Source organism: Henckelia pumila, chromosome 4, assembly GCF_033568475.1.
Source record: "Henckelia pumila isolate YLH828 chromosome 4, ASM3356847v2, whole genome shotgun sequence".
In the NCBI taxonomy this organism is placed as follows: Eukaryota; Viridiplantae; Streptophyta; class Magnoliopsida; order Lamiales; family Gesneriaceae; genus Henckelia; species Henckelia pumila.
This window is the reverse complement of record NC_133123.1, coordinates 29336802-29362315: the sequence shown is the minus strand read 5'-3', so window position 1 is coordinate 29362315 and position 25514 is coordinate 29336802. Positions and strand designations below refer to the sequence as shown.

The 25514-nt window shown below is 35.5% G+C and overlaps 2 protein-coding genes across 3 annotated transcripts; both read right to left on the bottom strand.

Annotated features, from left to right (window-relative positions):
- Nucleotides 1-8778: 8778 nt before the first annotated feature.
- LOC140865694 (DEAD-box ATP-dependent RNA helicase 35-like) lies at nt 8779-12710 on the bottom strand. Of its 2 annotated transcripts, none has more exons than XM_073270414.1 (4): nt 12578-12710; nt 11908-11988; nt 10885-11816; nt 8779-9820 (listed from the first exon to the last, which is right to left on the bottom strand). In XM_073270414.1, exons 3-4 carry the CDS (start codon nt 11802-11804, stop codon nt 8968-8970), a joined length of 1773 nt encoding a protein of 590 aa, XP_073126515.1. In that variant the 5' UTR covers nt 11805-11816; nt 11908-11988; nt 12578-12710; the 3' UTR covers nt 8779-8967. The 2 variants fall into 2 exon arrangements, with proteins under 2 accessions (XP_073126515.1, XP_073126514.1); XM_073270413.1 differs by having other exon boundaries at nt 8780-9820; nt 10885-11824.
- An 11571-nt stretch (nt 12711-24281) lies between these two features.
- LOC140860749 (uncharacterized) lies at nt 24282-25294 on the bottom strand. Its single transcript, XM_073263753.1, has 2 exons — nt 25192-25294; nt 24282-25138 (listed from the first exon to the last, which is right to left on the bottom strand). The coding sequence occupies exons 1-2, from the start codon at nt 25292-25294 to the stop codon at nt 24282-24284; spliced, it is 960 nt and encodes a 319-aa protein (XP_073119854.1).
- Nucleotides 25295-25514: the final 220 nt, after the last annotated feature.

Sequence of the window (25514 nt, the reverse complement as noted above, 5' to 3'; positions counted from 1 at the left end):
TGTTGCGGCGAGAGGAGTGGCCACCTGGGCCGAGTTCCGCACAGCTTTTCAAAAGCGGTATTTTCCTCCTGCACTCCGTCAGTCGAAGGCAGGCGAGCTACTGAGTCTGCGACAAGGAGCCATGTCTATCGATGAGTATCAGCAGAGGTTCTTTGATCTGCTATCCTATTGCCCCGAGATTGCTGATAGCTCAGAGATGAAGTATAATCTGTTCCTTCAGGGCCTTAACCCTGAGATCCATGACCGTGTGGCGGTTGGCGACGACATGTCCTACGAGGGTTTGGTGAGCCGTTGTCACCAGGCGGAGGACAACATTCGGCGGAACAGGTCTTTCTCTCAGTCGAGGCCTGCTAGTTCTTTGGGTCCCCGTGCCCAAACTTTCAAGAAGTCTGGATCTTCTTCTTCCTCTAGTTCTGGAGGTGTTGTCCATTACGGTAAGAAGGACAATTGTGATCACTGTGGGAAGAACCATCCATCCGACAAGTGCCGTAGAGCTTCTGGAGCTTGTTTCCGTTGTGGAGAGACTGGTCATATCCGAAGGGATTGTCCACTGTCTGGGGGAGGCGATTCTGGATCTGGTTCAGGATCGGGTTCTCAGGCCACCGTACAGCAGAGGTCGCAGGGACAGTCTGCTGGGAGATCTCATTTGAGGCCACGAGCTTCTGGCCAGGTGTTTGCCCTGAGACATGATCAGGCTGTGGAGGAGAATGAGAAAGTCATCGCAGGTACATTTCTGCTTTATGGTATACCTGCTCTTGTACTTATTGACACTGGTGCATCTCATTCCTTCATTTCTGCACGTTTTGTTAAGAGGCATAAGTTACCATACATTGCACTAGACGTAGTGATGTCTGTTTCTACTCCGACGGGCCAATCTGCTTTGGCTAAGCTTCTAGTGATGGGTTGCCCTTTAGAGTTCGAAGGGAACATTCTGTTAGCGAATCTCATGGTCCTGGCGATGGACGACTTTGATTGCATTCTGGAAATAGATATGTTGACTACCTATCGAGCTTTAGTGGACTGCTATCAGAGATTAGTACGCTTTCATCCAGAGGGGAGTGAGAGTTGGTTTTTCTATGGTGAGGGAGCACGACCTCCGATGCCTTTGGTATCAGCTTTGAGAGTCTGTCGAGCTCTAGAGTCTGGCGGGGAAGACTACCTTATCTATGCAGTTGATTTGTCCGCTGAGAGCATTGGGATAGAGAGCATTCCTGTTGTGGATGAATTCCCAGATGTATTTCCTGATGAGATTCCGGGTTTTCCTCCTGCTAGGGAAGTCGAGTTTGGCATAGAGTTGATGCCGGGTACTTCGCCTATTTCTAGAGCACCGTATCGTCTGGCTCCGTCAGAGATGCGTGAGTTGAAGAATCAGCTACAGGATCTTTTGGACAAGGGGTACATTCGTCCTAGTGTATCTCCTTGGGGAGCTCCTGTTCTCTTCGTGAAGAAGAAGGATGGGTCGATGCGGCTGTGCATTGACTATCGGCAGCTGAATCGAGTCACTGTGAAGAACAAGTATCCGTTGCCTCGTATTGATGACTTGTTTGACCAGCTGCAGGGCACATCAGTTTACTCCAAGATTGACTTGAGATCTGGGTATCATCAGTTGAGAGTCCGTTATCAGGACGTAGCCAAGACTGCATTTCGTACTCGCTATGGGCATTACGAGTTCCTAGTGATGCCATTTGGTTTGACTAATGCGCCGGCTATATTCATGGATCTGATGAACCGTGTCTTCAGGGAGTATTTGGACAAGTTTGTCGTGGTCTTCATTGACGACATCTTGGTGTATTCACGTAATACGGAAGAGCATGTTTCTCACTTGCGGTTGGTACTACAGACTCTTCGAGATGAGCAGTTGTACGCCAAGCTGAGCAAGTGTGAGTTCTGGATGGATAGAGTGGTCTTTCTTGGCCATATCATATCCAGTGAGGGGATTTCTGTTGATCCAAGCAAGATTGAAGCGGTACTTAATTGGTCGCGTTCGACGACAATTGCTGAGATCCGTAGTTTTCTGGGTCTAGCAGGGTATTATCGTCGCTTCATTCTGAACTTCTCTCAGTTAGCTCGACCGTTGACGTAGCTTACCCGCAAGGGTGTGGATTTCGAGTGGTCCTCCGAGTGCGAGGAGAATTTTTGTGAGCTTCGACGACGGTTGACTTTTGCGCCGGTGTTGGCATTACCGTCAGGATCTGGAGGGTATGTAGTTTACACGGATGCTTCTCTTCAGGGGTTAGGTTGTGTCCTGACTCAGAATGGGCATGTGATCGCATACGCTTCTAGACAGCTGAAGCTTCACGAGGACAACTACCCAGTCCATGATTTGGAGTTAGCAGCCATTGTGTTCTCTTTGAAGATCTGGCGTCATTATCTGTATGGCGAGAAATTTGAGATCTTCACCGACCATAAGAGTCTCAAGTATTTGTTCACTCAGGCGGAGTTGAACATGAGGCAGAGACGTTGGATGGACTTGCTTAAGGACTATGATTGCGAGATTAAGTACCATCCGGGAGCTGCTAATCTCACCGCTGATGCTTTGAGTCGCAAGGTGCGACTATCCACACTTCAGACTTGTTCGATGTCTAGTGCGATCAGTGACAGTTGTACTTCGGGTTATACCTTCAAGCATAAGAAAGGTATGCAGAGTATCCAGATGTTTGCGATATTATCTGAGCCAGCCTTGTATTCGCGGATCCGAGATGCTCAGATGTCTGATTCGAAGACCCAGCATTTAGCTCGTCTAGCTAACGAGGGTAGCTCGTCTGGATTTCATTATCAGTCAGATGGCTTTCTGTGTTTGTCTGGTAGGCTTGTGATTCCGCAGGATGAAGAGTTGCGAGAAGAGATTTCGTCTCAGGCGCATTGCACTAAGTTGAGTATTCATCCTGGGAGCAACAAGATGTACAAGGATCTACGTACTCGTTTCTGGTGGAAGGGAATGAAACGCAGTGTTTATCAGTTTGTTTCGAGATGTTTGGTGTGTCAACAGGTCAAGGCAGAGCACCGAAGACCTGGAGGATTGCTTCACAGTCTGCCTATTCCTGAATGGAAATGAGAGTTTATCACAATGGACTTTGTGACCCATTTGCCGGTATCCCCGAGGAACTGTGATGCTATCTGGATTGTGGTAGACCGACTCACCAAGTCAGCGCATTTCATTGCCTATAATCGAGAGTACTCTGTGGATCGCATGGCACGGATGTACATTCAGGAGATCGTTCGACTTCATGGAGTGCCTGTGAGCATTGTCAGCGATCGGGACCCCAGGTTTACTTCTAGATTCTGGGGGAGTGTTCAGCGTGCGATGGGTACTACTCTCAGTTTGAGTACAGCCTATCATCCGGAGACTGATGGTCAGTCAGAGCGCACTATCCGTACGTTAGAGGATATGCTTAGAGCGTGCGTCATGGATTTTGGTTCAGCCTGGCAGGATCATTTGCCGTTGATCGAGTTCGCTTACAACAACAGCTATCACACTAGTATTGGGATGGCACCTTTTGAGGCGTTGTATGGGCGACGTTGTCGTACTCCACTCTTCTGGAAAGAAGTGGGGGAGAGACAGGCTGAGGGACCGAAGTTTATCCAGCAGGCGATAGATATTGTTGATCAAATCAAGAAACGGATTAAGACTGCACAGGATCGTCAGACCAGTTATGCTAATATCAAGCGTAGGCCCTTGCAGTTCGAGGTCGGGGAGAAAGTGTTTCTTAGAGTGTCATCTTTCCGCAAGATTCTCAGATTTGGCCTTAAGGGCAAGTTGTCTCCCAGATTTATCGATCCGTTTGAGATCTTGGAGAGCATTGGCGATTTGGCTTATCGACTAGCTTTGCCACCGCATCTATCCAGTATTCACGACGTGTTCCACGTATCTCTGTTGCGACGGTATGTGGCGGATGAATCTCATATTTTGCAGCAGTCTGAGGTTCAGGTAGACAAGGATTTGACTTATGTTGAGAAACCTCTTCGTATCCTGGATTATAAGGATAAGGTTTTACGGAACAAAGTCATTCCTTTGGTTTTAGTTCAGTGGCAGCGCCGAGGCACTGAGGAAGCTACTTGGGAGCTTGAGGACAGGATGCGTAAAGACCACCCTGAGTTGTTTTGATTTCATTCTTTAAGTTATATTCAGTTGCAAACTCTGTAAACGTTTGATTTGAATAAAGAATGTTTCTGATTTCTGTATTTGTATTCGGTACTTAAGATCTGATTTCGAGGACGAAATATCTTAAGTGGGGGAGAATGTAGTAGCCCGTAACCAAAATCAGTAATTAAAGAATTAATCATAATTACTTGGGTAGAGTTCGGAAGCTCCGAAGGTGAGTTCGGAAGCTCCGATCAGGATCGAAAGCTCCGAACAGGATCGGAAGCTCCGATCGATATTACGTCAGGCATGACATGTGGCAAGATCGGAAGCTCCGATCAGGACCGGAAGCTCCGATCACTCCTATCTGGAGTCAACAAGTGATATTTTGACACGTGGCAGATCAGGATCTTCGAAAGCTCCGATGGCAGGATCGGACGTTCCGATCGAGGTTCGGACGTTCCGATCAAGGATCGGAAGTTCCGATCGTTGTCTATAAATAGAAGGCCGAGGCTTCACTTTCATTTGCCAATTCCGAGTTCTCCTTTCCATTCTAGTCCTTTTGGAGCTGTTCTAGTCTTCTTAGGCTTGGTCCGGAGGTCGGCGAGGCGTTCGGTAGTCGTAGAGGAGTTGTGCCCAAGTTCTGGAGGCATCGACATCAAAGGGCTAACGACAGACGAAGGTATAGCTTTTGTTTCCTATAAATATTTGGGAGTATGCAATAGCTTAGTTAAGAATTTTAGAGCACTTTAATGATAGTAGTATCATTTGGCAGTGTAGAGCAGACTATAGGCGTGGACCTAGAGTTGGTAGAGCTTGCACTGTTTTGAGGTACGAAAGTACTGTTCGAGATATCCTGACTGAGTATGCATGTATTATGTGACTGCATGATTTATATGCCATGATATTATGCTGCATTCATTTGCATCTTGCTGTATCTCTTTCGAGATGTCTGTTAGTAGGGTTGTACCCTATCCTATTAGTGGATGGACTTCCATCGATTTGGGTCCGGCGTATCCACGGTTATCTCGGTATGGGAGCCACCTCCTGAAGCGACGGCACAGCGTGCTACATACCAGGGCCCGGTCTGTCTCTGTTATCTGATCCTTGACCTCGAGTCTATAGGGAGTTCACTTTGCATGCATGTATACTCATACTCTCGTACTGAGCGTTTTATGCTCACGTCTCGTACTCTGTATTTTCTGGACACCCTATTCCATGGGGCAGGTTTGCGATTGGACGAGGAGGGTGGATCCAGGAGGGGCTAGTCAGTGGTTGGCCAGCTGGAGCTTCGTCTAGGTTTTATTACTGTTGTTTGGATTTATACAGCTATTCGATTTGGTTGTATATTATTGGATAAATTACAGATTCCTTTACTTGGGATTGTATATTGTTTATGGTTTCCGCAGTTTTATTCTGATATCTGTTTAATTAAGTTAATTGCATGCATAAGTTTTGTTTAGTAGGTGATCCGGGTAAGGGTCACTACAGGTAAGATGTTATTTTTTTTTCCTTCACAATGACTCAGAAAATTACTCAAATATTTGCTTACGTAACTTTTTTACTATGCAGGTCATCAGTGGGACAATTCATCCAATTACGATTTGTTTTTACACCAATAACATTCATAATGTCGAACAAAATATTATCATAAGATATAAGCACAATGTATTGTACTCCAATACTATCATATGACCTTTTTGTCTTTTATTTTGCTATTGAAAATGCAACTTATTATAATTTTATTAAAATAATTTTGTAGCTTACGAGGATTCAAACTGGATTACGATGGAACTATCGACATGAGTGCCTGTCAAATGCAAAAACAAATGAGGCACATGTAAGTTTTATATTGAAACACAAAATTTTTTCATCAAACCAAATTTGTGTTTCTGTACGTACGCTTTAACAACTATGCCATTTCAATCAGTGTCGGATCTGAGTTTTTTGAGGCCTGAGACGAGTATAAAAAATTAATGGCATTAAAGCTTAACATTCATATATTTTTTTTTATCGATAAATATGATAGTATAAATAGCATGACTTTTACGGGTCTGTCTATGCTAACGCGCATGAGCACTGCTTATGTGATGCATCCAACGGCCCTTGTTTTTTTTGCATTTGAGATGTTTATGTGAACATTGAAATGCAAAAAAAAAAAAAAAAAAAAGTGGGGACGTTAAATGCCCAAATGGGGCAGCATAGACAAAACCGACTTCTACATATAAAATTAAAGATATATAAAAATATGTCATAAATAAATACTAAAATAAAGTCAAGATCATCCAAACAAAATAAGTTACCGAATGGGGCAACATAGACAAAAATCGACTTCTACATATAAAATTAAAGATAGATAAAAATATGTCATAAACAAATACTAAAATAAAATCAAGATCATCTCAAACACTTATTTTCTTGATTGATGCATAGTATTTAACTTACATATAACATAGTTGATCGGAAATGAGTTTCGCACAACTTCAATTTGAAAAATCCTCTTTTGATAAATACAACTTCTGATTGATTACAAAAATTATGCATTCAAGTGTTGAAAAATATCCTGAAACGAATCGATAAATAGAGATCGAGTTATAGCGAGCTTGATTATCATATAATAACGGGAATTTGTTTTTTAGCGAGAACTTGCTAGATAGATATTTTGGATTGATTATCGATTCTTGTTGAATGTTTACGAGAGATAAAAAGATAAATGAACAGTGGAATTCAAGTTTTCATCACAGGATACGACCCATTAATTATTATTTATGGGATGAGGTCATGAATTAATTATATACTATACAAATTTTTTTTTTAAATTTTGGTGCCTCCACTATTTTGGGGCCCGAGGAACTTGCCTCAAAATTCATACTCTACAGGTCCAAGCCTGATTTCAATTGTGATACAAGATACAATTATTATTTTAGATCTTCTATCTTAGCATAATTTTATATCGTAGAAAACATAAATCTACCCATGTTAGACTTAATATTCATGTACAAACGTCGCACACGCGTCGTGATGCGTGTGTGCCTTGATCGCTAATAAATTAGTAAATTTGAACAAAAGCCCAATGTAATTTAATTAATTGCCACCAAATGAGCTGGGCTTAATATGTTTCGTATGTACTATTGGACTCGAGAAATATTTATATAATAAATAGCCTGGGCTTCTTTAATGGTCTTTATTATTACCACATAAGGTGGATCATATCAATTTATTTTAATATTTTGAAAACTAATAATTAATTCATCACTTTATTGGGTTATTTATTAGAAAGCAGTTCATGTACAGTTAATTAATTTAGGTAAGCCGACAAAAATAATTCCAACTGTTGGATCATAAATAAATACAATAAATTCAATAAATCGTGTCTAATATAAAATATGTCACCAAATTGCATAATCAAATAAACACAATAATACATGCATATCATGTAATAATTATGTCACATAATTTATCATAACTGATCATGTTCATGCATAGCGTTTTAAATCATCAAGTGCTAAATCAAATATTATTTGTCCTACAAAATAATTAAGCGGAACTCTAAGCACTGAGATTATTTATTTATTTTAAATCATCACATTAATCAATTTACATAAGTATATTCAACTTGATTAATGAGAGTAAAATATTAAAAGATAATCAATCCAGTAAAAAAAAATTAAATAATTTTTATATTTTTCTTTCGAAAAATTAAGTGTATCGGCCCTTTTGTATTAGACACTAATCAGAATGCACATCGTTAGTTTGGTGAGCGTCTTTCTCCCAAAAACAATCGTCCAAATGCCCGAAATCGTCCCAAACCACATATATACTTTTATATGAAAAAACGCATTAGAAAATATATTTGAAATTGAACCGTACATAGCAATTCGATTTGAATTTTACGAAAATACCATCCAAATCGCACCGTAATCACCCATAGATCTTGCAATGCGTAGATAATCAAATATCAAAGAATATATTGATGCCCATTGTATCGGTTACACTGTCATATTCATTATTCCAGAACTTGTTTAATATTTTTTTCTAATTGATTTGAATCAAACATCAATGCTGAACTGGAATGGATTTCTTGAAAGAATTTGATCCGGTACAGTTGAATCCGATCTAATAATATTATATTTATGCTTTTTGTTACTTCGTTTCATTAAATAACTTATTTAGTTATATAACTGTAGGAAAAAAAAAAAAATTTTAAAAAAATTGATTCCAGTTATTTTCAATTCTGGCTTATTTAAATTTCGATTTCAGATTGCATTACAGATATCTTATAGGACATGTTTAGTCTGGCTTGAAATTGATATAGCGCAATGGACATCCTAGTTCCTACCACACACTACGACACCATGCAATCTGCAAATAAGCAAGAAAAACACAACCAAACGGGAAATGAAAGAGGCCACATAAGACGTGAATTAAACTAAACAAATCATATTTGATGAATTACTAATGATCATGATTGTGATAATATTTAAAGCAGTCAAGGACAAACTAATTACAAGTTTACAACAATTATGATGTCTCCTAAAATGCAACTGGAAATAGAAATAGAAGTAGATAGATATATGTACTGATACACACCATTCAATATATCATGCATACCATCAAGTCAAACACATAGTTTCACAAATTTTAAATACATCCATAAGAGTAAATCAGATCTCTTTGATGAATTACTAATGATCATGATTGTGATAATATTTAAAGCTGTCAAGGACACACTAATTACAACAATTATGATGTCTCCTAAAATGCAACTGGAAATAGAAATAGAAGTAGATAGATATATGTACTGATACACACCATTCAATGAATCATGCATACCATCAAGTCAAACACATAGTTTCACAAATTTTAAATACATCCATAAGTGTAAATCAGATCTCTCCTAGATAACCGCTTGATCCGGAATAATAACTTCTTAAACTAGCAATTTGCATGCTTCTTTGATTCTCCAGCTTGGGGCAATCACCGATCCGGTGACCCAGCCCACCACAGTAAACACATCCCTTCGCTCCACTCGCCTCCACATCTTCTGTTGGATCCTTGAGCTCGGAAAGAACCGGAGGCACTCTTTGCTTCGCTTCTTCCAATAGAAGCTTCAAATCGAGAAGAGTGGTCTCGCTCTGGCTCTTGTTGATAAAAGTCGTTGCAATTCCTGTTTTGCCACGTCTTCCGGTCCTTCCGATTCGATGTACATAGTTTTCTATTTCTGCAGGCATATCGTAGTTGATGACATGCTGAACGTCGGGAAAATCGAGACCTTTGGAAATCACATCTGTAGCTACTAAAACGTCTTTTTTTCCAGATTTAAAGGCCGTGATGGCGTATTCTCTCTCTTCTTGATCCATCCCTCCATGAACTGCTACTGCATCTACTCCCTTCAGAAGAAGATACTCTTGAATGTCACCTACATCCGCTTTATTCTCACAGAACACCAAAACAGGTGGTGCGGTCTTCTGCAAGCATTCGAGAAGATAAACCATCTTCGCTTCTTGCTTCACGTACTCCACTTCTTGGATCACATCAAGATTAGCGGCTCCGGCCCTTCCAACATTCACGGTTACCGGCTTTACAAGAGCGCTACGAGCAAAATTTTGGATCTTCACGGGCATTGTGGCTGAAAACAGTAGTGTCTGTCTTTGCGTTTTGAAGTGATCGAAAATTTCTCTAATGTCATCTTCAAAGCCCATGTCAACTAGGCGATCTGCCTCATCCAAAGTTAGGTATCTGCAAAATACCGAGCGGGCAGTTCAGATAAAATTCCAATGTTTGTATGATAAACGTAAGGCATTTATAGAAAATAAAATATGTACTTGAAAGCATTCAGACATGGCTACAAGAGTTAAAGAAGCAAAGTAAACGCATTATTACACTATCAGTACTCAAATTGGTCTACTTCAAAGATGAAACGCAATTTCCATTCTTGTTGTCAGTCGAACAGGTAATGTAATCTAACTTCTTCTCCCTTTTTAAATGTACAACCACAAAGCTATGGCAACCACGTTATATAGTTCTGAAAATAAAAATATCGCTACGAAAACATTTCTTGAAAATGTAGCAAAGTAAGATCCTGATCTCGCTCATGACAGACCAAAGTGAATGCAACTACGACCAACGGTGTACAACTTAAATGACCAAAATACTCGTGAATTAGACTAGTGCTCATAGACTGAAAAGTAATTTCACAAACACACAGATCCCAGAATGTCGGCACCCAACCATGATTTAACGTAAATCACAATCAGAATTAACTCCCAAAAATAGAAACTAAAACTACATTCGTAGACTTACGGTTAAAGAAAAAACCAAACAAGAAACGTGTGGATTCGTCTCACATGTTAAGATTTCATGTTTACACGGACAAATTAGTGTATGCAACTATAAAATAATTGATTTATACAAATTAAATTCAAGACCTATTCCTATTTAATAATTAAAATAAATAAGTTCGATTACATCATGAATCACACTCATATCTCTTTTCATAGTCAGAAATCCAAAAGATAACTTTTGGTCCAAATCACTCAAACAATAAACAAATCAAACTGGACAATATTTAAATGGTTCTACTTCAAAACTTGCTCGGGTCCAATTGCCAAGATCAAGGTACACAATTGGATTTGGTACCTGAGGCTGAACATCATAGCATAGGATCAAATTCATGAAAGGGCGCGTTGAATGTATTTTACAATAGGAAAACAGCATAACCAAGGGTTGAACGATTTTATATACTAGAATCAGTCAAGAGATTTAAAAGAATCACAAGATGAATTCGGGAGAAGAAAATATACCTGCACGCGTCAAGTTTCATTTTCTTCTTTGCCAACATATCTTTAAGCCTTCCTGGTGTAGCAACTACAATGTGAACTCCCTCTTTTACGACGTCAAGTTGGGATTTCATATCAACCCCACCAATGCAAAGCAAAGTTCGCAATTTGGGGTAACCAGCCTCTCTCATCGGTTCAAGAAACTGTTCCACAACTTCATAAGTTTGTCTGGCAAGATCTCTGGAAGGACAGATAATCAATCCAAACGGCCCTTCTCCGGAAGCAATTGGCATCATAACTTCCTCTTGCAAAGCCGTCATAACAAGTGGCAACACAAAGACTAACGTCTTCCCAGATCCAGTAGAAGCGATCCCTATCATATCCCTCCCAGACAAAACAACCGGAAGCCCCTGAACTTGGATAGGAGTTGGTTGCACAATTCCCTTGGACTTTAACTTCTGTAATATTGGTCCTGGAAACCTCATATCTTTGAAATTCTTATTGGGCGGTGGAAGATAATCTCCATCAACAAGAATGTGCCACTGCTTCCTAATGGCATCACAAGCCTTCTTAGGCATCCTCCGAAACCGTAAGGGTGGCTTCCAGCCAGTCAACAAGGGCTCCGTATAAACAATGCCTTTCGCTAGCTCCCAAACAGACATCAAAGTTTTCCTGTCCGGTAGATGTTCGATTATCTCCTTTTCCTGCAGTATAATTTGTTCCTTTTGTTTAATATTCAGTGGTTGTTTCTTGCGTAGAGAAGAAACTGTGGCCAGTAAACTTGGTTTGGTAAGTTTCGGCTTCGACTTTCCCACGCATTTGGGAATGGTTAGAGCCACCATTGCACGGCGCTTGGCGACGGGTACGTAGTCGACATAATTGTCATCTCTGCCGCTCTGTCTGAGGCTTCTATTATAGCTGAGCGGATAGGATTTGAATTGCATGTTTATCAATTACTGGAGTCCTAAAAGTGAAGAAACCCGTCATAACATGAAAAGGCAAATAACTATAACACGTAAGAGGAAGAGACGAATAAAGGCAACTTACAAAAGCACCACTGCAATTGTCAAAGATGCAATGCTTTGGGGTATTGAGGCTCTTCAAGTGCTTTTTACAATCCAGTAGAGCCTGCAATTCAATCAAGTAGGGGTGAGCAATGGCTCGCAAAAACCGAACAGACTGATTTTTTTAAGACCGATCGAAACCAAACTTTCTAGGGCATAATTCGATCAACAATAATAATCTAGTACATGTAACTTTCCCAATGTTAATAGAATTTCCAAAAACCGAACAGACTGATTTTTTTCAGACCAATCGAAACCAAAATTTCTAGGGCATAATTCGATCAACAATAATAATCTAGTACATGTAACTTTCCCAATGTTAATAGAATTTCCAAAAACCGAACAGACTGATTTTTTTCAGACCAATCGAAACCAAAATTTCTAGGGCATAATTCGATCAACAATAATAATCTAGTACATGTAACTTTCCCAATGTTAATAGAATTTCCAAAAACCGAACAGACTGATTTTTTTCAGACCAATCGAAACCAAAATTTCTAGGGCTTAAATTCGATCAACAATAATAATCTAGTACATGTAACTTTCCCAATGATTTTAGTAGAAAATTTCCAAATAATTAGCAGAATTATAAATCCATTTTCGCAAATAAACAGAAGAGAAAAACGAGAAACTAAATAATTTTTTTTTTTTACCTGAATCGAATTCTCGCCCGTTTGTGTGAAAAGTTACGCGGCAAGGGAAATCAGAACGATGACAGACGCAAGACAAGACGATAAGATGACGTTGGTTTAGGATTTAGGAAATTAAGATAAGATTAAGATTGGTAACACGGGGCGTTGTTTTAATAGCACAAATTTGAAATTGAAAATAGGCCCAATAAAATTATATATATATATATATATTTTAAAACTATTATTATTATTATTGATTTATAAAAATATATGCAGTCTTGACGAATACTAAAACAAGGATAAATATTCATTATTATCGCATTGAAAAGTTTTATGAATTGATAGATTTACAACTTCAAGAGTTTTAAAAAAATCACTTTTACCTGATTTTTTATCCATCAAATTCATTTTTTTTAACCTATGTTAAGAAAAATTGCTTCAATTTTCTCATTTTTTTATCATCTGATTTTTCTTTAATAGAGTTAATGCATCTTGAACACCAACTTCATAAAATTATTTTTGACATATAAATTAGCAAGCAATAAATTATGTGAGACTGCATAAATTAGCGAGATTACTAAAAATATCAATTATTTCATTTGATGTATTACTTTTGATGATATATAACATTGTTATTATTCGTTGTAACTGCAATTCTAGAGAGTTTTTTTTAGTAATGAAAATTATCAAAACATCACTTAGTAATCAGTTGGGAGATGACATGTAAATAATTGTTTGGTGACGTATTATTGAGTGAGATGTATTTGATATAGTTCATATTGAAAATATTATTCAGTATTTTTCAAAAAATGAAATTTGGAGATTTTTATTGTAAAAACATATAAAATTAATATCTGACATTTATGGTGCACTTTGTATTATATTAATTTATTAAATCTATTGAATTCGTCATCTCTAATCTAAAATTTTGAGAAAATTTTGGGTGCGCCACTGCTTCCAAGCATCTAGATCTAACTTGCTAAGTCACATCATTTGTGCGAGAACATGTCAGATTTTGAGTTTCAATTTCAACATATTCCCCAACCTCGGAAGGGTATGAAACTCGAACCTCGATTACATTGTCAATATTTGTTGTATTAGAGTAGTTTGCATCACTAAATTGTACAAATTTTTCCAGTGCTTTTAATTGATTTTTTGGGTGTAGATTCTTATAACTATCATTGGATCATTGTAAAACGGAGCCTTACTATATTAATTATTAGAGTGTTTTGTATTCAAATCTATGTGAAATATAAAAAATACACACTTCACCTCTGTGAAAATTAAAGGAAAAATTGCATATATCACCCATGTGAAATCGATTGTTTGCTGATAACCTCATATGAAAATTTTTTGAGCTAGAGCCCCCTTATGATTCTAAATATGTAGCATACACCCCCTTCTGGCTAAAAAATGACTAAAATGCCCTTAATGTTATAATACAATTTAATATTAAAATATATTTCGTGTATGACAAATATTATGATAAAATAATTATATATAATTTTCATAGTTATTTAAATAAAATTTGATTATTGTACTCAATTAAATATAAAATTATAAAACAAAATTAATTTAATTATTTATTTAAGTAAGGGTATTTTTGTCAATTTTTAACTGAAAAAGTTGTGTATGCTACAAATTTTGAATCACAAAGGGTTATTAGTTTAAAAAAATTTCATAGGGAGTTATTAGCAAACTCGGGATTTCACAGAGGTGATATATGCAATTTCCTCAAAATTAAATAGGTATCTTAGCTCTTCTATCTCTTACTATATTATTAAAAAAGAGATGCTCATAAAAACCAACTTGGTATGTTTGGACTTTGGTATGACCTTTTTCAAAATACCAAAAATAGCATTCTTATTTTAACTAATAAACAATAGATCACAACAGGAAAATATTGGTCAATTTTTTTATTTCAAAAAATATCTTCTCATCCATTTTCTCTCTATGCCTTTATTTTATTCTCTCTCATATTTTTCATTTCTTACGCTTCTTATGCTCTCATTCTCACGCTCGTGTTATCTTTCTCTCTGTCCAAGAGAAACAAAAATGTAGAGAATTATCATGTAAATGGTTAGAGACGTCATATTCAATGTCCTTGGGAAAAAGGAGTTTATTGCATCAAACCCCCGTGTGAAATATTGAAAATACAGACTTTTTTCCTGTGAAATTTTAGGCAGCTTAGACCTTAATCTTTTGTAATAGTTGCACGTTTAACCATTTTCTCAATGTGTTAATTGAGTACACATTGTTATTTATTTTGATGTGAATGATGTATATGAGTAGATGTAAAAATTATTACAATAATAAAAGATAATTTTCGTATCTTAATTTTAATATTATAAAAAATGGTTATTTTGGCGCAAAAACAACGTATGTTTGACAAAATCGTCGTGACAAGGGTTAAACATGCAAGTATTACGAAAGGTTAATGGCTGAAATACCTAATTAAAATTTCACAAAGAAAAAGTGTGCATTTTTCATATTTCACAAAGGGGTTAGTGCAATAAACTCGAAAAATAAGTACAAAGGTTATCTTCCAACCTTTTTCCTCTTCTTGAAAATTAATTTAAGAAAACCTTTGAATTTCACGATGATCCTCCTTTACTTTGAACTCTTCTTGATGGACATGAATAATTTAATTCAATTTTTAAATTTTTATCGTAATTTTGTTTTTAGGGAAATGGGTTTGCTATAGATTGTTCTTGACGAAGATTTTTTTGGTTGTTTGCATCGATAAAGGTGATATTGTTTAACTAAGTACCAAAATTTAGTGTGAACGAAGAAATTTTGTTCTTAATTTTTCTCCATTTATGCACAAATTATCAATTATATTTTATATTCGAAGTCTTATCCATTTTTATTGTGTTTTGGTGGTTTTTATTTTAGGATATCCTTTATCGAAAATTGATGAAAAGAGAAATTTGATTTTTTGAAGGTATTTATCTCTATGTATGTATGAGATATTAAAACTTGAATAATTGCCTCCATGATTGATGCTTTTGATTTTCAGCTCAAGGGTGACAATTCAATAGTCCATTGCAAATTTGAAGAAAATATGTTTTGGTTCTGCTAGAGTATGTGCATTTGATCTAATTTGAGAATTTTAGGTTATGTGGTTTATAAAAATTTATCCATGAAGAAAAAAATATTTATTCTCATTTACTCGATAATTTATAATCCTGAAAATAATTAGTTGTACGTATGGAATTAAACATGCTGAATCTATTTTGTTAGTGATGATTTGGAAGGCATTCAAATTATCTATATCTATTGTAGTGATCCTGCATGAAATCACCTACTAACTGGCAACTAATAGCATGCATTAAACTTAATAAAGCAATAATGCTTAACAGAGTAAAAACGTGCGGAAACATAACCAGAAATTACATATCATCTTAGTTCAAAAGTTTCAAGCTTATTCATCAGTAGTGATACAACCATATCGAAATACTAGAAGATAAACATTATACAGCTATATTGAATCTTGCTGTATAATTAACTCCTCAAGGCCTGCTCCCTAGTCCTGCCTTGAACCACCAGCTCCGTCCATCCTGCGACCTGCCCCATGGAATAGGGTGTCCAAGATAACAACTAGGACGTGAGCGCTAATGCCCAGTACATAAACATGAGTACACGTATATATATGATGCATGTAACGTGATGACTGGTAAAGGGTCATCTAAAAAATCATGCTCAGTACAGGCGCCACATGAGTGCTGCCACCGCACGGATCAACCTCTGGGTGCAACCACACTCGTCTAGTACACCAGAGTAGTCAGACATAAATGCCCCCACCATCGCGGTACTCTCAGTGACAGACTATCGAGTATAGAGCTGAGCGGCTCTATAGTCAGGTATAACAAGGTATAGGCTCAACATGTATATGCACATGACATATGAATAAAGAAAACGGTAAATCATATCTCATGCCATATAATAATGCCAAATAAATGCAACATATAAACATGTATACTCGCTGACAATCTCAGTCAATGTGTACGTACCTCTAGGCTAGTTCAAGTATAGTAGGATCCTAGGTTTCAAGCCTATATTCAAAAGTTCATCGTATCACTACATAAGTTCTATAAGCATTAACTAAGCTAATAAGTACTCCCAAATCTTAAATAGATTCCCGGACCATACATTCGTCCGTCGATAGCCCTTTGAAGTTGCTAGTCCCGGATGACTATAACCACACCTTGGTTATTCCAGAACCTCTATTATAACCGATAGGACTCTCAAGTGTATAACTCACACTATATATAACAGAAGAAGGAAACTCGGAATTCGATATGAAATTCTGAATCAGAAATCCGATATTTATAGGCAAAATTCCCGGGGACGAACGTTGCGTCCGTTCAGGGAACGTTGCTTCCGTTCCTGCATGTCCGACACTTGTCAAAACTCGTGGCTTAGTCATCGAGCCACCTCATGCCTGCCTGGATGTAAGGGAACGTTGCGTCCGTTCTGGACACGAACGTTGCGTCCGTTTCCCCCCATCGGACGTTCCGCTCCTACCACACTTTTAATACTTTTGATTAATCATGTAATTACTTAAATTGAGGTGCAGGTTACTACATCTATATTATATATAAAGCAAGATCATCTCAGTGGTCTCTTGGTACGATCACTTTAAAAAAAAAAATTCAAAAAAGAAAAACCTTCACAAAATCATCAACTTGCCAAATTTTTTTTTAAAAATCAAATACTTAAAAAAATTAATTTTATATTATATACACACAGAACATATTATTTGTATATAATGTCACACACATAATGCGTGTGCACTGTGGCTAGTATATATATAATAGAGTAAAATATATGCACGAGAAGAAAAAAAAAAGAATGCAAATTCTGAGAGATCATAATAAATACACCAAAAATAGAATGAAAACAAAACATATTTCTTCATTGTCATTTGTGTTCATTCTCTGATTTGATAATGTATCTCATTGATATCCTAAATGATTGTGATTGTATGTTCCCATGTAATATGTGGACAGTGATTTCCCATCCTTCTAGCTGTTTCATGGCTAAATTCAATCAACTAACCTTCCTTAAATGATAAATAATTAAAATTTGTTCTTCGGAATTTGGAATAAATAATTAGCCTACTATTAAAATATTGTTGTCTAAATTGAATTAGCCTTTCGAAGTTTGTATTTTGAATAATTTATTTGTTGTATATGTTGCCTATACGAGTTGATTTTAAAACACATTATAGTTGGGGGTAAATTAAAACAAATTATGGTTAAATTATGGTTGGGACGCAAATTAAAGCTTGCAATTTGAGGCATTTGTAAAAGTTTCAATGGAAGGATAATCTCAATCACTGATGGTATATGATAACATAATGTTGAAATCACATGGTTCAACTGAAGTAGCATAAAATATGTCTCACTGATTTTTATATCCAAATGTATCGTTAATTATGTGGTAATCTTTATCTTATTGAAAATATTGACATGTAGCTAGGGGTGTTCATTCAGTTTGGATCGCCCAAACCGAACCGGTTTTTCGGTTAAACCGAAATTTAGGTTCTTCAAAACTCAGAACCGAAAACCGAATCGAATGGTTCGATTCGGTTTAACCGAATTTATTTCGGTTTTTCCATTCGGTTAACCGTTTTTTTTCTTTTTGTTTTTTACAAAAAAAAAATCTGTTTTGAAATTTGAGAACCGACAACCGTATTGAGATTTGAGAACCAAAATTGAACAAAAATTCCACACCATTATCTATTAATATATTGAGATTTGAGAACAAAAATTGAACAAAGATTCCATACCATTATCTATTAATATATTTTATTCTAGTAGCTTTTGCCTTTTGGTGGGTTCAAAAATGGCGAAAAAAAAGAACATGATGTGCTTCTACCTTCTAACTTCTAAAGTCCAAACCCAAAAGAACGAGCTTGCCGGCGTACGGCACACCACTGCTGTGACGACCCGAGTTCTAATCTCTCAATAAACATTAATCAACAATAATAGACAACAATCAATGTCTAAACAAAAGAATAACAAATTTTTTTTTTTATTTTTTAAAGAACAAAGCACCTCGCTCGATCGGTGAAAAACCACCGATCGAGTGAGCTCATCATTCTCAACTCTCGGTGCCTGAACAATTGGTCTCGCTCGATCTGCCAAATATTGCAGATCGAGCGAGCCCTCCGAGTGCAACCCTCTGTCCAGCAAAAAAAAGGCCTCGCTCGATCGGTCATTTCCTACCGATCGAGCGAGCACAGGAACAGAAGAAAAATCAGAGAAAGTTGCTGCTGTCAAAACGAGATCTTCCATGCCATTCAACCTAGTATCAACTCCTATGGATTCCATACATAATCAAAAACCAACAAGCATGCTAAACATGGTATAGTTGATAGGATTGAATCATCTCCAAGCCTTTAAAACATAAACAAGGCTTCTCAAAATAAGCAAGAACATTGCTATATAAACAAGATCAAGATACATCATGTTGATTCAAGGATTTACATCATATCTCAATCCTATAAACATCAACAAAACCACAACTAAATCATCTACAAGTTTTGGTACAAGTATCTTATAACATGATCATGTTTAAGGTTCAAATCTACAACATGACAGCTCACTCAACTCGTCTAACTCAGATCATCACGCTATGTTCATCTCATCCCTTGTTCTTTAAGTACGCCTTTGCCCGGTTCCACTCCCTCCTATTGCAATGACACATACAACAAAACAATAGCCGGATAACTCCGGTGAGAAATAGATTTTCCAGTAAAAGCGACTAAACATGCATAACAAACATATATCAAGATCATGATATAAAGGTAAATACAATGCATGTTTTCAAAACAAGGTTCATTTCGTCATTCGTCGGTTGGGATCCCGAGAATTAGATATCATAACTAATCCACCGACTCTCCCGCTCGAGGTGGGGTTACTTATCTTTCTTCTCTGGACTTCGAAGCAATCATATATGCAAATCAGACGCTAGGCTAAAACAACCACCCAGGCCATACATATACAATTCCTCAAATCGTCTATTCGAACATTTCCGTTCATTTCAAAATCAAGGAATAAGTCTTCAAGATGAATGCAATATATCATCATCAAAGCATTCATTATATCAACACTTATTCAATAACTCAAAGTAAAACACATAAGAGCAAATAATCAAACAAGTATGTGATTTAAGGGAACTCGATACAAACCATCTCGAGTTGTGTTCCCAATCAAATAATAGTCCACTTTTACCTTTCAAATATGGTGTTTAGGATGTCTTCAAACTTGTCAAAGTCTGTACAAGATCAATCACCAAAAACTCATCTCAAAGTGTGCTCACTATCAACCCAAACTTCAACAAGAACTTCAAGGCAAACTTTACCAACCTTGTTCTATCTTCTATCGGTTTCGGAGTCGACTTCTTGAGTTTATATACTCTGTTTATGCACTGAAACAATAGCATAACAATCAAGGAATCATCAGTCAATAGTTTAGCAACTTCGGAATCCAAAAACAATAGCAAATCACTTCAAATCAAGAGTTCGACGGCATATCGATATTACTTCGGCGATTCCGAACATATCAATAACAATTCTCACATATATATTAACTGTTGAAGCTTCAAAACCAACATATCAGCAGGTATAAATATCAAATCAAAGCTGGAACATCACAAGAATATGATATATCAACCATATCTGTCAAATTCGACTTCTCAAACCTTGATGAACAAAGAAGAAACTTACATCAAATCGAAGTTCGTCTCGCGAGGATTCCAGAACATCTTTCGGAATCGAAAACGGATCACCGTAGCAAAAGATATCGCAATTGAAAGATGAAGGAAAAGTTTGAAATTTCTGTTCTCGGTTTTCCTCTGGTTTCTTGATTTGGATTTTCTGAATATTTTGAGGGATTACACGTGCATGCTGAGTCCTCAATATCAAATTCTGATAAGTGAAATAAAAATTGCACTTTAGCCCCTCAACTATGCAATAATTGCAATTCAGCCCTCAAATTCTCAATTTATTCAATTTCAATCCTAAATAATTTAATAATATTAGAATTTAAATCAAAACTCTAAATATTCTCAAATTAAATATTCTCGGATCAGCAACCCGGGTCCCCGCAACTACCGTCCCATTCCCATATTACATAATTTACATCTCACAATTCACAACCCAAAATTCCAAATTTACATCTCACAAAAAACAAAAAATAAAAGTATACAAACTGAGTCAATCAAATATAAACGATGAAATAATTGCAAAATTCCTTCGAAATTTCTCTTCATTGTGCCAAAGAGGAGGCGTGCAGACAGATAGAAAGCAGGAGGGACGGGTTCAAGGGTTGGAGGCTTGGAGCGATTCAGATTTGAGATTCAGATTTTTTGAAATAAAGAGAAACACGTTTCTTCTCACTTTCAAGTTTCAAATATAAATGAATAATTAAATAAATACTAGTCAATTGAAAAAAAAAAAAATCGCTCCAACGGTTCAGTTCGGTTAACCGCAATAAAAAACCGAACCGAACCTCATTGTTTAAAAATATTATTATTATTAGCACAAATTTGAAATTGAAAATTGGCCCAATAATATATATATATATATATATATATTTAAAAATATTATTATTATTATTATTTATAAAAATATACGCAGTCTTTACGAATATTAAAACAAGGATAAATATTCATTATTATCGCATTGAAAAATTTTCTGAATTGATAGATTTACAACTTCAAAAGTTTAAAAAAATCACTTTTACTTGAATAGTGTTCTAGTCCGTTTGTAAATCTAGTGCATGTAGCTTTCCCAATGATTTTAATAGAAACTCAAAACTTGATAAAATTTCCAAATAATTAGCATAAAACTCGACCTGTTTGTAAGTCCATTTGCAAATAAACAAAAGAAAAAAGAAACGAGAAACAAAATATAAAAAGATTTACCTGAATCAAGTTCTAGTCCGTTTGTGCGAAAGTTACGTGGCAAGGAAAATCATAACGATGACAGACACAGTCACGCAAAAAGATAAGATGATGTATTTATTTGTTTTTTAATTAATAATTAAATATTTATTTTATTATTTTAATAATTAAATATCATAACAATTTTTTTTTTAATTATAATCAGTTAATGTAATCAATAAAAGAACATGAAAATACATAGTTAATCCATTCTACATTAGTGTCTAAATTAACAGCTTCACGATCAAGAAGTTGAGCTGCCTTATTAGCCGATCTTTTCATATGTCTAGGGTTGATGACTGTCTGAACCGCCTAAAGCGAATCTGAAAAAATACAAACATCAGCGAACACCTTGCTCCGACAAAAAAGTATGCCAATCAAAATTACCATCAATTCCGCACCCTTATCTGAATTTCAATAAATTTTTTACATAAAATTTATTTTATCAACACTGTCACTCATACCAAACACATCAAAATTTATGTCTATCTTCTCGTCAAATTATATTTTTAGGTCGAGAAATTTTTTTATTAATCTAATCAAATTTGACCGTTTTTTTGTTTTGGCTAATTCAGAATTCTAATTTACAAAACCATTTACAATTTGAAATCAAAACCAACATTTTTAATACTCGTAAATTTCTCATTAAAAACGCCATAGATTTGGCCGAATGTTGGAATTGATTCTATGCTTTTTAATCTAGGGAAAATGACATATATCATCCCTGTGAAATCTCGGATTCGTTGATAACTTTCTATAAAATTTTTTTGAGCTAGTAGCCCCATGTGATTCTAGATCTGTAGCATACACATCTCTTTTGGATAAAAAATGACGAAAATGCCCTTTGACTTTTATAAACTCTTTAATTTATCACCTTATATTGAAGATTTAAATGAAAACACCAATTCATTAACTTATATTTTTGATTAAGTTTATTTATACAATACTTTAATTAATTTAAATATTAAATTGTATTTAAAATATAATAAAACTTATTACATAATTTAATTTAATAATAAAATTTACTATTAAAAATATTTCGTGTATAACAAATATTAATAAAAAAATAATTATATATAATTTTCATAGTTGTTTAACTAAAATTTGATTATTTTATTCAATTAAAAATAGAATTATAAAACAAAATTAATTTAATTATTTATTTAACTAGGGGTATTTTCGTCATTTTTTAGCTGAAAGGGTGTGTATGCTACAAATCTAGTATCACAAGGGGTTATTAACTTAAAAAATTTTCATAGGGGGTTATCAGCAAACTCGGGATTTCACAAGGGTGATATATGCAATTTCCCTTTTAATGTACAATACATATCATTATTTTTAATTATTCAATTGTGGTGTAAATTCAGGAAGCTTGTATAATTTTTAAATAGTTGAACAATCGCACAACAAAATTGTTTTTTTTAAAAAAAGTAAAATAAAATGTGTTATAATTGATTAAAAAATATTTATATTTATGATATAATTTATAAATAATTTGTTTTTAAATATATTAATAAAAATTATTTTACTATTTTATAACCTTTAATCTTAAAATTCTACAATGTCCAAAACTATAGTTATTGATTTTATATTAAACTATTATCTTAAATTAAATTTTATTGGCTCATAGAATTAGAAACAATAATAATTTATTTTAAACATAAAAATTAATTTTTTCAACTAGTTTCTTGAAAATAAAATTTGATATTTTAATTTTTTAATAAAGACACACACGAAAAAACATAACAATAATTTCATGCAATAAACATTTCAAACTTTATAAAATTGAAATTTAATCAAAAATATTTTAATGTAATTTTTTTTAAATGTGACTTTTTTTTTAACTTTCAGATATTCATTATGTTTGTCTTATAAAAAAATTCATTGAGTTCTATAAAAAATGTTTACAATTCTCTATAAAAATATTTCAAATTAAATCATCAAAGTCTGAGAATATTTTATATTTATGTGAAATTGTACAAAATTCAATAAAAATGTATTAACTCTACGAAAGTTTATTACTTTAAAAAATTATTAAATCTCCGAATATCCCATGTAAGATGATATCCTTAATCGAAATTAAGGATAACATCTCAGTAAATCTATGAAAATAAGAAATATATCAGTTAAAATTTATTTTGGTTGTGTTTCTTATTTTTTATATATTTTAACTAGCATCTTTTGCACGTGATGCGTGTATATACATAATTTTTTTTTATTTCTTACTATTTATAAAGGCTAAACACCATATAAAAATTCTTTGATGTCATTATCTATTTTTTTATTTACTGAAAATACCCCTCTACTACTTATAATTTTTTTTTTACGTTCTTATCTCTACAAACACATCAATTTTTCAATAAGAAGATTCTTCTTTCCTTCCCTTCAAAATAAACAAACATAATAAATATTAATTTTTTTGTTACACACGCAACGTATGTGTCAGATTACTAGTATTAATTAATTTTTATGTTAATTTTAAAACTCACATTATAATTATAATTATAATTAGATAATTAAAAGTTTAAGAGTGATAACTATCTAATGTAAAAATTTTAAAATATAAACAAAGATATTGAGTGTCATTTTGGTAAATAAGATAATATTTAATGACCAAAATAAACAAAAGAAAAACGAAACGAGAAACAAAATATAAAAAGATTTATCTAAATCGAGTTCTAGTCCGTTTTTGCGTAAGCTTATTTGTTTCCTAGTTTTAGCTTTGTTATTTATGTTTTTATTCTTGCTGGTTTTAACTCTGTTCCCTTGATAATCAATTGGCCGTAGCCACGACGATCGGACTCTTGTACGGGTGCCGGAGCAATAGGTTTTGAGGTGGTTGCAGCATGTACAACCTGCCCGCGGCCACCTCTACCTGCACTCTTTCCTCCCCCTCGTACAGACCTGCCTCCACCTCTACCTGCCCTCCATTGGTGCGGTTCTCGGAATACCACCAATCCGGGAACCCAACCAGTTGAAAACAACTTTCTTGGTCATGTCCACGTTTGCCGCAATGAGAGCAGACCCCATTGCTTCGAGGATGATCGTTCTTCCCGCGAGCAGCCCCGTGCGCCGCGAAACCAACAACATCAGAATTGGTTGCATGATCTCGAGCAACAGATTGGTGACGTTCTTCAGTCACGATTTTAGCAAAAACCGTGTTTAAGCTCGGTAAAGGGTCCATCATCAAGATATGTGAAACGGCAGTTCCATAAATATTTGAATCCAAACCAACAAGAAAACCATGGACCTTTTCATTCTCCTTTTCTTGAGCAAATGCAGAAGCAGCGGCACAAGTACATGTTGGAATTGTAGAATATCCCGCAAGTACATCCCATAACTTTCGGAGTTCGTTGTAGTAATTGACCACCGAGTGGCCACGCTGCTTGCAAGCACCCAAAAGTGTTTTTAACTCATGGATTCGCGGACCGTTTTCGATCGAGAAACGTTGTCGAATATCATCCCACATGTCTTTCACATCATCGGGTTGGGGGACTGATGATCGTAGGACTGGATCAAGGGTATTATGAATCCACCCCACGAGAGTGGAATGAACTGTCACCCAAAGAGACGCTTCTGGAGTTCCGTCTTGTGGCTTGGTTATGGTTCCATCGAGGAAGCTAGCTTGTTCTTTGCACGAAAATTATTGCGCATTGAACGAACCCATTCATTGTAATTCTCACCACGCAACACAATAGGACAGATTGTGATTTGTGGTCCGTCGGAGGGATGAAGGTAGTAGGGTGATCTGGAGTCGAGGGGTTTGGTAGTCTTGTCGTCACCCATGACGAGATGGCGATAGTCGCTTTTCGTGTTGGAAAAAAAATTGGTCGTCAATTGGTACTAGATCTCCTTCTCTTGGGAAGTCTTTGATACCATAAAGAGTTTTGTGGAAAGATTTTCCCTTATTATCAATTGGCTGTAGCCTAGAATATATACAAACCTAACTATATTGTTTCTTGTACAGCAAGAATAAATACATAAATAACAAAGCTAAAACTAGGAA